At 42.6% G+C, this 13,611-nt stretch overlaps 1 protein-coding gene across 2 annotated transcripts in view; it reads left to right on the top strand.

The window, feature by feature from the left end:
- Rbcn-3B (WD repeat-containing protein Rbcn-3B) overlaps positions 1 to 13,611 on the top strand; it is a 169,444-nt gene that overhangs the window by 14,422 nt on the left and 141,411 nt on the right. For both annotated transcript variants that reach the window (XM_037423573.2, XM_037423571.2), the window contains exons 3-5: positions 2,108 to 2,214; positions 3,897 to 3,975; positions 6,880 to 7,048. In XM_037423573.2, the coding sequence (XP_037279470.1) occupies positions 2,108 to 2,214; positions 3,897 to 3,975; positions 6,880 to 7,048 (355 nt within the window). The remainder of the gene's footprint in view (positions 1 to 2,107; positions 2,215 to 3,896; positions 3,976 to 6,879; positions 7,049 to 13,611) is intronic.

Here is a 13,611-nt window from a genome sequence, read left to right as displayed (position 1 = left end):
ATGAACATGTTATCAATATACGTTGAGGCCAAGCTCAAAAACTTGAAGTACTGCCCTATATCCCATACGCATACAAAACCGCAAAGCACGAGACGACAAGGTACTTGCATTTTTTTCGTTTCTACTCCCGCTCGCCTCGCAGTTGTCTCAACACCATTCTACCTTTGACATTAGATGTGGAAGCATAGGTTGCCGAGTCACTATGATGCGTTGAAGAAGCCCATTGCGCTGCACGCCTCCAAACCACTGCATCTCAACAGTGCTCCAAGACCTGGTACAACGTCCACCATCACTCCTTTTCTTACACAAAAGTGACCTTGTATGGTTGTGGACACCTGTCCGCAAACGTGGTTTGTACCAAAAGTTGTTAGCCTGCTACTCCAGACCATTTGTAGTTCTTTACCTTATCAGTGGTGTTACATACATCATCTCCGGCATAACAAGCAATGGTCAGCACTATTCCAAGACACAGCTAACACACGTCGCGTGCCTCAAGCCGGATCACCGTCAACCTTCCTACTGACTCGCCCAGTGGGCATCGTCTGCGAACGGGAAAATGAAACAACCTCGGTGGGCGCATTAAGAGGACGAGGTCAAAGGGGGACTGGCTCACGAGTAGCTTGGTCTCCTGTTTATGGCTGTGAGCCTCTTGCAATCATTTCATTGTGTAAATAAATGTGTTCTATTGTCACACTATGATCGTGGCACTATGATGCATGAAATTCAGAAATGAAAGCTAAGTCTCAATTTTTTGTTCACCAAATAGATCAAATAATGCTAAATACAGTTGAACCCCTAGGTAATAGACACTGATGTGAGAAGCGACTGGTTACAGGAGACACCACTGTGGCCAACGTCAGAGTAAGGGTTAATTAGAATAGGAAAATGCAGTACCCTGCTTATAAGAGGCACCTCATATAAGGGACAAGAACTACTACTACCAGGTGTGTGTGTTATAAACGTGTTTGGAAGTAAGACTAATGATTAGTTCATGGTGTATACTTTATGTATCTAAACTGACGTATGAGTTTTCAACCTTCTTTTTTTAAGGTCACTGTTTACCTGTATAGCATAAGTTGACTTCTTACAAAGTATACAGTGAACAGAATTGGGGGTTCTTTAATATTGTGCAAATTCAGTATGTCCAGAACTAGTAGTCATTAAATTGTTTTGTAGTGTCTTGCCTAAAGCTGCAGTACTTCAAAGGCATATGTTCACTATATTTAAACAGCTGACTAGGTATAAGATATAACATCTGGCTGCATAGCGTAATAGCGTCAGTAATAATACCAGAGATTTCAGTAGCCAAAGACACAAAATGATTGAGGTGTGCCTTAGTGGAGCGCTCCAGGAATTCTGACGGCCTGGGGTTCTTTGCGGGCACGTAAACTTAAGCACACGGGCTCTAGCATTTTTTCCTGCATTTAAAATGTGACCAGTACCTCTGAAATGGAACCCACAACCTTTGGGTGAATGATCAAGCATTGTAACCGCTCTACCATTACAGCAACAGACTGCATAGCACGTTGTTCGTTTTATGTAGGACCATAATATTTGTGCCTCATCTGCAGGTATGTTTTATGGCAATGAAAGGAATACAATGTGTGCAGTGTGGTGTGCAGTCAAGTCATAACAGCTTTACAACTGTTGATTGTATTTTATGCATTTGAGTACAAAACATACCGTTAGTTATATACTTGCATAAACTGGTTCCATGTTCATTCAGTGTCAATAAAAATCAAGGAATGATAAATGAACAGACAGGCACACCAGACAAGGTGCATAGCACTGCTTTGCAAGATTTAGTTTTATATGTATTTTGGTGTAGTAAACAATTGTTCACTCAACTAAAATGGCTATCTGAGCAAGCCAGCACATCAAAAAAATTTAAATACAAATTGCAGGAATGTCTGGGGACAATGAAAGATAAGTGCTGCCTTGTCAAAAACTGTTCTCTGTTGTTCACACTGTTCACATTTTTATTTATTAGTTCAGTGCCTCGTCCTTTGTGTTTCCTTTTAAATTGCACTGTTTCCTTCTGCCGCCATTATGAGAACTAGTAAGCACACTTCCAGCTGCTAGCTCTCAACCTCGCGAATCTGTGCAGATTGTGCCCCGCAGCATGCTGTTTGGCCACACCGGTCCAGTTCTGTGTCTGGCCAGTGCCTCTCCATCTGGTGATGGCTCACTGTTGGTCAGCTCCTCCGAAGCTGGGTATGGGGACATACTTCGCATAGCAATTGATACATTAAAGCACACACACACACAAAAAAGAATTTGAGGTGTACCAATGGATGGAAATCGCTAGCAGAAATGACTGCGACTCCATTTCATTCGTGATTAGTATCAGCGGTGGGATTACACGGTTTACCAATGTTTCTTACATCAGCGCTGACATTACGTAAGCCTGATGCTTAACGTACCAAGTTTTCGAAGGTTTATTTCAACACACTGCTACCTTTATGCAAGCACTAGAATTGGGTACAGATTACAGTGGTGTGATATCTGCGCCAATTGCGAAACCAACAAGTGAAACCAACAAGTGAAACCTGCTATATCCTGCTGCACCTCTGCAGTAATTTCATTATTTGTGCCAAGCACGGGTCAGGACGTCATTGTTATGTTTTTTTTTTGGTGAGAAACAAGACGGCGGGCACTCAGAACCCGTAGGTTACCTCTGTAACTTCAAGGGGTTATCACAGCAGACAGGAAATCACTATGTAGTTCAAGTAGTTCCTGGGCGCACGACTTCCAAACAATTTCAACTCGCCCATACAGCGAAACTTACTGGGTAAGTTTTCTATTACTACTAGACCTTACTTAAAGTTAATTTATCAAGTTGAATAAAATAGTTTCTAACTGCTACGCATACAGTCGGAGAAAAGTAATAATGACCTAGTTGTTCTTGGATGACAGTCTTATCCGAGAAACTGTATTAAAACGGTAACTCAGTACGTTTATGAAAAACCGATGGTTTATATAATTTGTTTTGTGTTTGTTATTCTATGTTCCATTTTACTTGCAGAATAGTTCTTTCAGGGTGTTTAAGTTTCAATGCCATCCACTGGCTAGACTACATCAATAATAACATGTGCTATATAGTTACTGTTAATCTGCTGAGAAAGCACGGTGTCCCAGCTTACTGGTATGTCTCAGCTCGGCTTCTCGAACATGGCAAATGTACTTGCCGAACAGCTTGTCGAGTGTAAATACGCACTCACCCGTTCCCATAACCATAACTTTTGTCGAGCACAGATTAGGTAACGGGAACCGAGGACCAGCGACTAAATCATGTTCATTACTAACCACCCATCAACCAGGACTCTGATGATTCTGCTTTTAGAGCACAACAGACACTTCTCCACACAATGTAGCCGTAGGTTCTGCTCAAAGCCCAAATATCATCATTTTATTTATTTTTTTTGAAAGTGAATAGAATGAATGGAAAATTTAGACATATTGTGCTTTCAGTATTGCAACGAAAGCATTAGGAAAAGTCAGAGACATAAACACCAAATAAATTCCTGGTGTAGTGAGGGAAGTGTAGTGAGAAGTGTAGTGAAGGGAAGTGTTAGGTTGCTTGAGCTCACTGGACTTGCTGTACTTGGGCATGTCTGCAAAAAAGCAAAGAGCAGAGACCTAATTTTATGTTTATAAGTACTCATAATGAACATGCATGCATGCGTGCATAAATATATCTAATTTGATGCGTGGTGTAACAGCTCCGGCTTCGAGACAAATATTTGCGTCCGAAACTGTGTGGCAAGAAACTGCTCCAAACGGTTGTTATGCTGCTCCGAAGTGAGATTTTTACTTGCTTTTGAAGCTGTGCCATAATGGCTTTCGTTAATCACATCACTGAGATTAAGACTGTCCTGTAATATCTCTGTGCACAGCGAAATGTCCTTGTGGGACCTGACAGATGGCAGGTGTCTGGAGAACAACAAGCTTCCTTATGTCCACACGCACATGCAGGTGAGCCACACACTTGCTGGTATTTCACTTAGGTGTATGAGCAAAGCCTAGTGAGGGGTACGGTGATGTGTAGTTGGGCGACCACCAGTCATCCTTGTTGCTTCAGAGCGAGCCCGCTATACTAGAGGACAACTTATTTTTGACTTTGGAGTGAAGGCTATGGAGGTGGACCATTTTCACATTTGTGTTGCTGTGCAAGTAGTACAGCAGCTTGCGTCCTATTTCAGTTCAGCTTGCTTGCACCGTTAACGCCTTCTTAAATACATATACACAAAGAATATAAATGCGACTGACATTTTGATCATTGAGTGTACATTTTAGTTACATATTACAAGTACACTTTTTTTTGAGAACTAAACCGCATATTTGTGGCTGCACACTGACCAACTACGTCACGGACACCATGTTTGCTTTAGAAGACGAGCGGGCTGGAAAGGTGGTGCATTCTAAAATATGAAAAGAAAAGGAAGAAATTCATGTGAAGTGAACTATAACTGCATTTTGCCTACGTCTTCCCGCAAGTGTTCAAGTCTCGTAATAAATGAAGCAGCATTTATTTTGCCAAGGCAAATGACAAAATTTCCAGTAAACCTAAGTACTCTCTTTTGGTGCTGTAGCAGGCATTCACTTCAGTTCTGTAGCTTCTACAATGCTGTTAAGAAACGTTGTCGCTGAGTGTAGGCTGTTGCTGGAGTGAAATGCATCAAAGTGAATGAAGCCGCCTTCATTATTGGCTCAAAATTTCTTGCAAGTGTTTAGCGGATATCATGCCTCTCAGAAGAATGATGAAAAATAGCATAGGGAATGCCGGCCTACTACCCCAAAAAAAATTCATTATTAATGCCCTGGTGCGCATCAAGCAAGTGTGCTTGCAGTAGTTACCCAATGAGTGTTTAAAAAAAGCTACGAACGGCCACTCTTCTAGCTTTCACTGTGACTGTGTTGTGCCTTCCGCACAGGCCAGGTGTTTTATGAGTCGCCCGAACTATTATAACAATATCGAGTGTGTGTAAATCACATGTTATGTCTGAGCCTTGAAGTTGTATGTAGAGTTTAGACAATCAGCGGCATGCAGCACTTGAGTGTGAGCATCACTTGTAAAGCTGTTCACTTCAGGTGTGCAGTTGAAACCTTATAAAGTTAGGGCTGGCTAAAACACATTCCTTCATTTTTGTTTTTGCTAATACTGTATGTTTAATATTGGCATGCTTATGGCTTGTAAACTTTTTGTTGAGCCCAAGTAATCTTTGACAAAAGCTTGGTTATCAATCTGAGATTGTGCTTTCAAGTCATTTCTCAAAGAAGCTGTTTCATTTGACAATTTCTTGTTCACATTTCGTGATTCGCTGGCTGCCTACAGTGATAGCAAGTTCTGAAAGCAAATTTTGTGAGATGCGAAAGCATGCATTGGAACATTAGGCAGTCTTGGTACTACTCAAAATCACAATTTTACTTTATTAAGTTACTGATGCACAAAGTAAAAATATTGGAAGAAATCCCAAAGCATAAGGACATATGCTTTTCTGTCAGGTGGTGTACAAATTTATTAACTTCATCAAGCATAATGGTTCAAATAAAGAAATAATACAATCAACAATATAAAATAACTTAGTGATAGTGATAGCAATGTCGAGAATTTGGCAAATGCTTTTCTCATAAGGGTTCATCATGCAACAATAAAGATTATAGATAATGGAAACTCAATTACACTTTTACAAGTCTGACTTTTTTCATTCTTATGAGAAGATTTATTAGCTTGTTTGTGTTTTACAACCTCCTTTTATATGCAGACTTGTCATAGCTTTTTGCTATGACAAGTCTAAGACTAAATGAGCTTTTAGTCTCATTCTTTCTTGAAATTGTCATGCTAAGCAAGCTATCGTGGTACAGTTTATGAGAGACATGCATTGGGGTGCTGTTCTTGTCCTATATATGAGGTGTTTCTTATGAGCAGAGGACCACATCCTCATTTTTTTTTATTTACCCTGTTTTTATGCTAAGTGCGTTGGTGTCTCTTATACCCAACTGTCATTGCACCAGTGCCTCCTATAAAGGGGTTCAACTGTATAGTCCAAATAAAAATTAAAGGACCCTTAAACTTCGCCTTTAGAAGTAACGCAATAGCGATATCCTGTTTCTAGTGCAAACACTCAGTGCATGAAACCATTTCGCACTTGCTATGCACCAACTACGTCACCTTAAGTGAATAAGCACAGTAACTTGTGTGCCTTTTGTAGAGGGTGACTGGCTTTAAACCACAAATTCATTATGATAATCACATGTTCTTAAGCTTGCTGGCAATGTCTGCTTGTACCAAACACTATTACTGCAATATTTCATCTTGGATTGTGAAGCATATGTACAGGACAAGTGTGTTTGTGAAGAATGAAAGCTACTTTCACTGCATCTCCAAGCAGAGGAAGTCCTTTTCACTCTGTTGACAAGCACATGCATTGCCGTGTGGTAGAACATCAGCTTGCCACGCAAACGACCCGGGTTTGACCTAACTTGGGCCCAAATGACCCTGGTTCGGTCTCCACTCTGACCCAGAATCTTTTCATCATTTATTTTTATTTGCATCATTCTCGATTTTTCGGTCACTCATAAGATGAGGATTTTTCGCTCACAACCAATGACGCTGAATTTCTTTGAAATGCGCTCTTTAACTCTATTGCCTTAAAACATGCAAACAACAAAAGACTGGACACAGGGTGTGAGGGCTATAGACACCACAATGACTGCATGGTGCTTGCTTGTAGTTCGTGGTCTAGTGTTCTCTGCATCTGTTTCATTTTGGGCTAGAATGACTTTCGTCAACTATCTACCAACTAGCCCGACAACAAGCTGTATTGCTAGGTGCGATAATTCTGAATTGCATATGTGTTGATCCAAGGCTTCTTGCAGTCCCACATGCTTTCTGGGGGCGAAACTTCATATCTCTTCTGCAACGGCTACTATGCGGATGTTGTTGTCCTTGACACCATGACACTGACTGTGGCCTTCGAGCTGGTGTCACGCATTTCTTCAGACTGGATCAGTGCCATGCATGTTATTAGAACGCCTACTCGAAATGGTGAGTGAATTACAAGTTTCAAAATAATTTTTTACTGTAGAACATCAGTTTTATGCTCTTGTTGAGTGGAAAAAGCAGAGACAAATAATAATTGGCTTGTCACGTGGACTTGTTCATTTTTGTTTTCTGTTTCTTTGGACATAGGTATAATACGTACACATCTCGCAATAAACAATCAGTTGAAGTCGGTGCTTGAGGCTTCTTCTCTTCACATCATTTCTTGGGAAAGCTTCGCACAGCCTACAATGATGAAAAGTAGTTAAAGCTTTCAAAATGTCACTTCTTTTATAGGAAAATTTTAGAATACTAGTGGGAAAAGTGGCAAGCATTAAATTTTTCACCTTAATCCTTGATGCCTCTAACAAAACATTGGGATGACACAACGCCTGTGGCGGATGCTCATGCTCTTTGTTCTTCTTTCTCTTTATTATAACACACTCCCATGGCCAACAAACTGTTACGGTCTGTCTGCTTCAATTAAGGAAACTTTCTAAATAGGACACTTGATTACAGAAGCAGACTCAGGCAACCTGCTCGAATGCCCTCGTCACAACCCTGAAGCACTTTGGTCCACCGAGCCAGTTTCCACAACATGCGAGCGAGTTGTCAATCGTGCACCAGGAGCACATCACAGACAGTCATAGTGACCGCTGGTTGCCATTTTGTGGGCGTAAGAGCAGCAAGTAACCCTTGTAGCAGCACTTCAAAGATAATCTGTTAAGGCATGTTCACGTATGATTCGATATCATAGAAGCACAGTTAGCATGTTTCATGTTTGCAGAGGAACAAATGCGAAGGCTAGAAGGGGCACAGTTTAATGGGATGTGCTTATAAGCAAGTTCCTTATGTTCGCTGCTCCTTATGTTTGCTGCTAACTTGCACAGAATAGTTCTTGTGTCTTCAAAGGACAGACACCTGCAACTTAGTGTGTGTTAAGGGAGTTATTTTAAAAAAAAAACGGGTGCTGATTGATGTCGGAATAACTCGGAGAGTCGTTTATTATTAATAAAGCTTTGACACTGTTATGGGAACAAAAAAGAAATATAAGAACAAAATTTGACGAACACTTCTGCGTTGGTGGCTATCCTGACCCCAGTGAGCCATGAGCCATGCACACACGCACACCTTGTGAACATTGGTTCGCTGTGCCTTGCTGTAAAGCACATCCGTAAAGCATGTCTGCATCCAGCAGCATGCACAATGGGCCTCACTGGTGTCACATATGACTGCCAGCGTGTATGAGGGTGGCTATCGAGTGGTTATGGAGGGTTTTGAATGTGTCTTTGTTGATGCGAACAGTTTTTGCACTACAACGGTATTCTATGACGCGAGTTTACATGCCAAAAAGCGGTGACAAATCTGGTGATCTCAAGATGAAGAACGTGCATTACACTGCATCCCGAAATGTCAATGTGAGCTTTACAATAAATCTGCCCAGCTGATTGACTGTCATGTGGTTTGCAGAACCCAACTTTACCTCCCACAGTGCTCGTTTGGTTATGGTACTTGACTGCTAATGCATAGGTTGGGAGATTGAATCCTGGCTGCTGTTTAAATTATTTTTACTTTTATCTTTTATTTTATTATATCCCGCCAGAGGGCCAGAGGCATTACAGAGGGAAAGTGGTAACAACACTTCGACAAAAAAAGAGAAAAGGGAACATAAAATACAATAAAACAAAAAAGTAAATGATACCGCACATGAAAAAAGGGAGAAAAATGTGAACCAACGGTGAGTTTAGAGAGAGCCTAAATATGCAATGTTAGCTGTAGGATTACAAAACTGTTTATTATGAATAATGTTCACGAAGTCCACGGGAAGGCCATTTCAATCATCAGAGGCTTGTAGCAGATATGATAAGAGTGTGCAGTTTCACATGAAGAGAGCTCGACTTTATGACGATGGTCCATGCGATGGGATACAGAAGTTGGCTCAGGGATGAGGCAATCCCGTAGTGCAGGATGATGATACATTTTATGGAACAAGGCAATGCATGACACTTTTCTGCCCGACAATGACGACGGGAGGGAAAGGTCTGTTTCACGGAAATCATACTGGTGGTGCAGCTGTAATTAGAGTGAACGAAACATTCAGAGTTACTGTGAACCATTTCTAGAGCAGAAATTAAGTTTGCTTGGGTGGGATCACAGACCGGTGTAGCATACTCAAATTTCCATCGAATTAGTGTTCTATAAAGGAAGAGTTTAAAGGAAGAAGGAACATGATAAAAATTCCGACGAAGGCAACCTAACATGCAATTAGCTTTGTTAATTAAGTGCTCGATATGAGTAGACCAGTTCAGGTTTACTGTGATGTACAGTGCTCAACTCACATGTCTACAACGATAAAGCATCGCGTGCGAAAAAGCACCAGCGACATCTGTAGTCGTAAATACGCCACATCTGAGCATGTGCAGTGCCAGTGATGTGCCTACCTTGCAATTTCCACCCTTCTTTATTCCCCCGGCCGCAATGTCTGCTTTGGTCACTGAAGCGCTGTCAACATTATACAACCGAAAGAAAAGAAAAAAAAGTAACCAGCAGTTGCCTGTATAGCCGCCTTCTATACTGTAAACTTATTCACGCCTCGTGATATCATATCACAGGAAGAACGGTTCACCTTGGTTTTTTTTTTGCTTGAGTTTTTTCCCCCCTAAATCGTTCAGAGCGCTTTTGATGGCCAAAGTGGTTGTTGCATCCGCGGTGATAAAGAGGGATCAGTATTGCAAGGCAGGCACATCACTGGCGCCACGCATGCTCAGATGGGGCGTATTTGCGACTGCAGATGCCGCTCGTGCTGTTACGCGTGCGCCGCTCCGTCGTTATAGACATGTGAGTTGAGCACTAAACAGGCCGAGGTATTTATATGAAGTCATTCTAAATTATTGCTATCAATGTATTATGGTGGTGGGCAGAAAGTTTTTCTAGATACGTGCATGACTTCACATTTAATAATATTCTACATCAGCGAGCGACGGGCTTCGACCGACACGAAGAGACGTGACTTTGTTACTTGCCAAAGTTGATGTCAACTCAACTCTCTCAGAGCAACAACAGACCGAGCTACCTAAGCTGCTACATAAATTTCAAGAGTGCTTCGCATCCACCTCGAGGGTTCGTTAGATACCAATCACCAAACACCGAATAATTATGTTCACCTATGCCTAACCCATAAAACAACACCCTTGCCGCATTTCTTCAAAAGAGTGTGATGTGATAAAGGTTAAGGTCGAAGAGATGCTGCAAGATGACATTATACAAACTTCCAAGAGTCCCTGGTCATCTCCAGTCGTTCTCGTGAAGAAAAAAGATGGAACACTGCACTTCTGCCTGGACTACAGAAAACTTAATAGCGTGACTAAAAAAGACATCTATCCGCTGTTCCGCATCGATGATTCTCTCGATAGACTGCAGCAAGCCAAGTATTTTTCATCGATAGACTTGAACAGCGGCTACTGGCAGATCGAAACTGATGAACGAGATCGTGAAAAAACCGCCTTTGTTACACAGGATGGCCTATATGAATTTAAAGTGCTTCCCTTCGGCCTCAGTTCTGCACCTGCAACATTCCAGAGAATGATGGACACGGTTCTTACCTGTCTGAAGTGGCACACTTGCCTCGTTTATCTGGATGATGTGTTTTCTGGCACCCTTGAAGAGGACCTGATGCGCCAGCAGAGTGTGCTGGAAGTGCTCCGCTCTGCTAACCTGACACTTAAACCAGAAAAATGACACTTCAGTTACAAAGAACTTAAGTTTCTCGGCCATGTTGTCAGTACAGATGGTGTTCGACCAGACATTGACAAAAGCACTGCCGTGGCTTTGTTTCCTGTTCCACATGATAAGAAGGCAGTGCGTCGTTTTCGCAGACTCTGTGCGTACTATTGCCGCTTTATAGCCAATTTTTCTAGGATTGCGGAACCACTCACTCGACTCACTCGTGAAGACGTACCAATCGTCTGGGACGAAGAGCAGGATGTAGCTTTCTCTGAACTACAGGAGTGTTTGTAGATGCCGCCAGTCCTCGCTCACTTAGACTAAGATGCCGATACTGAGATTTATACTGACGCCAGCAACGTGGGTCTTAGTGCTGCTGTCCTCGTCCAACAACAAGAGGGCACTGAGCGAGTGCTAGCATACGCCAGCCGCATTCTTCTCCGTGCCGAGGTCAACTACGCCACATTAGAGAAGGAGTGCCTTGCTGTTGTATGGGCCACAATGAAATTCAGGCCATAACTTTATGGACGTTACTTCAAGGTAGTGGCCGGCCATCATTCGTTGTGCTGGTTAGCCAACCTACGGGACCTGTACGGGCGTCTGGCGCAATGGAGTCTTCGTCTACAGGAATTCTATTCTTGGATTGCTTACAAATTGGGTTGAAAGCACGAATATGCTGATTTATTGTCCTGTGCACCTGTCAAAATTTGTGCCCACGACGTCAGGGATGACGATGGCTTCCTTGGGGCCCTTACTACAGCGGATCTCAGTACACGACAGCGCGAGGACGATGAAAATTGTGCAGTTATCCAAAACCTTGAAGGAGGCAACTCTTCCATACGTCGATGCCTTTCTCAGAGTCTGTCGTCGTTCTGCCTGCGAGACCGAGTTCTGTATAAGAAAAACTCCAACCACAATGAGAAAAGCTACCTTATGGTCGTGCCAACTGACATGCGTAATGACATTCTTCTCGCTTGCTACGGTGAGCCTACATTTGGTCACTTAGGTTCCTCTCAAACCTCTCGCCAGAGTTTGATAAGTGTGCTACTGACCTAAGCTTTCCGCATTCCTTAAGCGATACGTGAAAAGCTGCCGGGAATGTCAACGCCACAAATCCCCGCCACTGAAGCCTGTGGGGCCTCTTCAACCAATAGAACCACCTAGGACACCATTCGATCAAATAGGAATGGATTTATTGGGGCCCTTTTCGCTGTCATCTACTAAGAACAAGTGGATCGTAGTAGCCACAATCTATTTGACGAAGTACTCCGAAACAAACGCACTGCAACACGCTACGACTTTCAATGTTGCCCACTTTTTTATGGACCAGATTGTTCTTCACCATGGTGCCCCATCGTGCCTAATTATAGACAGAGGAACAGCATTCACGGCCCAGTTCATTCATGACGTATTCAAGCTCAGCTACGGGAGCCATCGCAAGACCAGGGCATATCATTCGTAGACCAATGGCTTGACAGAGCAACTCAACAAAACCATCGCTGACATGTTATCCATGTACGTAGAAGTCCAGCATAAGACGTGGGACCAAGTGCTACCATACGTCACATTCGCGTACAATACTTCCATCCAGGAAACTACGCCATTCACGCCTTTCCGTCTTGTCTATGGTCGTGAGGTTCAAACAGTGCTGGATGCAATGCTTCCAAACAATTGCGACGCTTCAATCAAGCCTGACGCTGTGCAACTTACCCAGTATGCTGAAGATGCGTGCCAAATAGGACGCTTACACATTATGCACAAGCAGAATACAGACGCATGCCGCTGCAACGCCCGCCATCGACAAGTTGACTACCATCCACGCAATCAAGCTTGGGTGTGGACTCTTGTTCGACGCCAAGGGTTGTCAGAAAAACTCCTCAGTCTCTACTTTGGACCCTGCAAAGTTTTGGGACGCGTGAGCTATGTGAACTACGAGGTAGTCCCTGACAGGGCCTTCTCGCCCAGGCGTCGTGGTCACCGCTCGAAGATTGTGCACATTGTGTGACTGAAGCTGTACTTCACGTGGTAGTGTGACTGCGCATGAACGATGGTCTTATGTTTCGGGTTTTGTGTATGTGCCTACTTTGTGCAGGATTGCACTGACTTTGCCTATGTATTTCATAGCATCAAAGCGATGCCCATCTTTCTCGTTTTTTTTTTTTTTTCAGAGGTAGAATAGTGCCACTCATTCATTTGGTACGGCGAGCGTGAGTCATGGCTGCCTGCTAGAATGGAAGAAGATGAATGAAAGAAGATGCAAATAGAAAAATGTATGAGTTTAAAATGGAAGGAAGATAATTAATGTAGATTAAAAATAGTAACGGCCCAAGAACTGAGCCTTGAGGAACGGCTAAATACGGTCTCTAAATGCAGAGCCAATAAAGGAATCAAGTTCTGAGCTGCAGTTCAGAAGAAAACACTTCTCAGTAAATTATTATCAATATTAAGATCATCTAGTGTAAGCAGAAGTAATTTATGACCTACCTTGTTAAATTCCTTACAAAATTCTAAAAAATATGCAACATTACTGTTACCACATTAGTGTTCGAAGCAAATTGTGTACTTTGAGGTGCATGGTAGAGAACTTAAGGTGGTTGAAAATTTGAGAGCCCTCCTCTGTGGCATGTCTCATATTGATATCGTGGTTTTGTGTCGTCAAGCCCCTACAGTTGTTATTACCTATATGGTTCCATGTTCGACAACCATAAACAGACTAGCTGTGAAGCAAAGCTACGAAGTGTTGCCGGGTGGCAGTGAAAGTTGTTGTCAATTGCAGTGGAGCTTCGAAATGTTGCGATTTGTGTTGGCTGGGAAATCACACTCATTATCACTGCTGCTTCCAGAAA

The sequence above is a fragment of the Rhipicephalus microplus genome, chromosome 4, assembly GCF_043290135.1.
Source record: "Rhipicephalus microplus isolate Deutch F79 chromosome 4, USDA_Rmic, whole genome shotgun sequence".
NCBI classification, from domain to species: Eukaryota; Metazoa; Arthropoda; class Arachnida; order Ixodida; family Ixodidae; genus Rhipicephalus; species Rhipicephalus microplus.
Note: the sequence above shows the minus strand (reverse complement) of the source record. Positions and strands in the feature narration are given on the sequence as shown.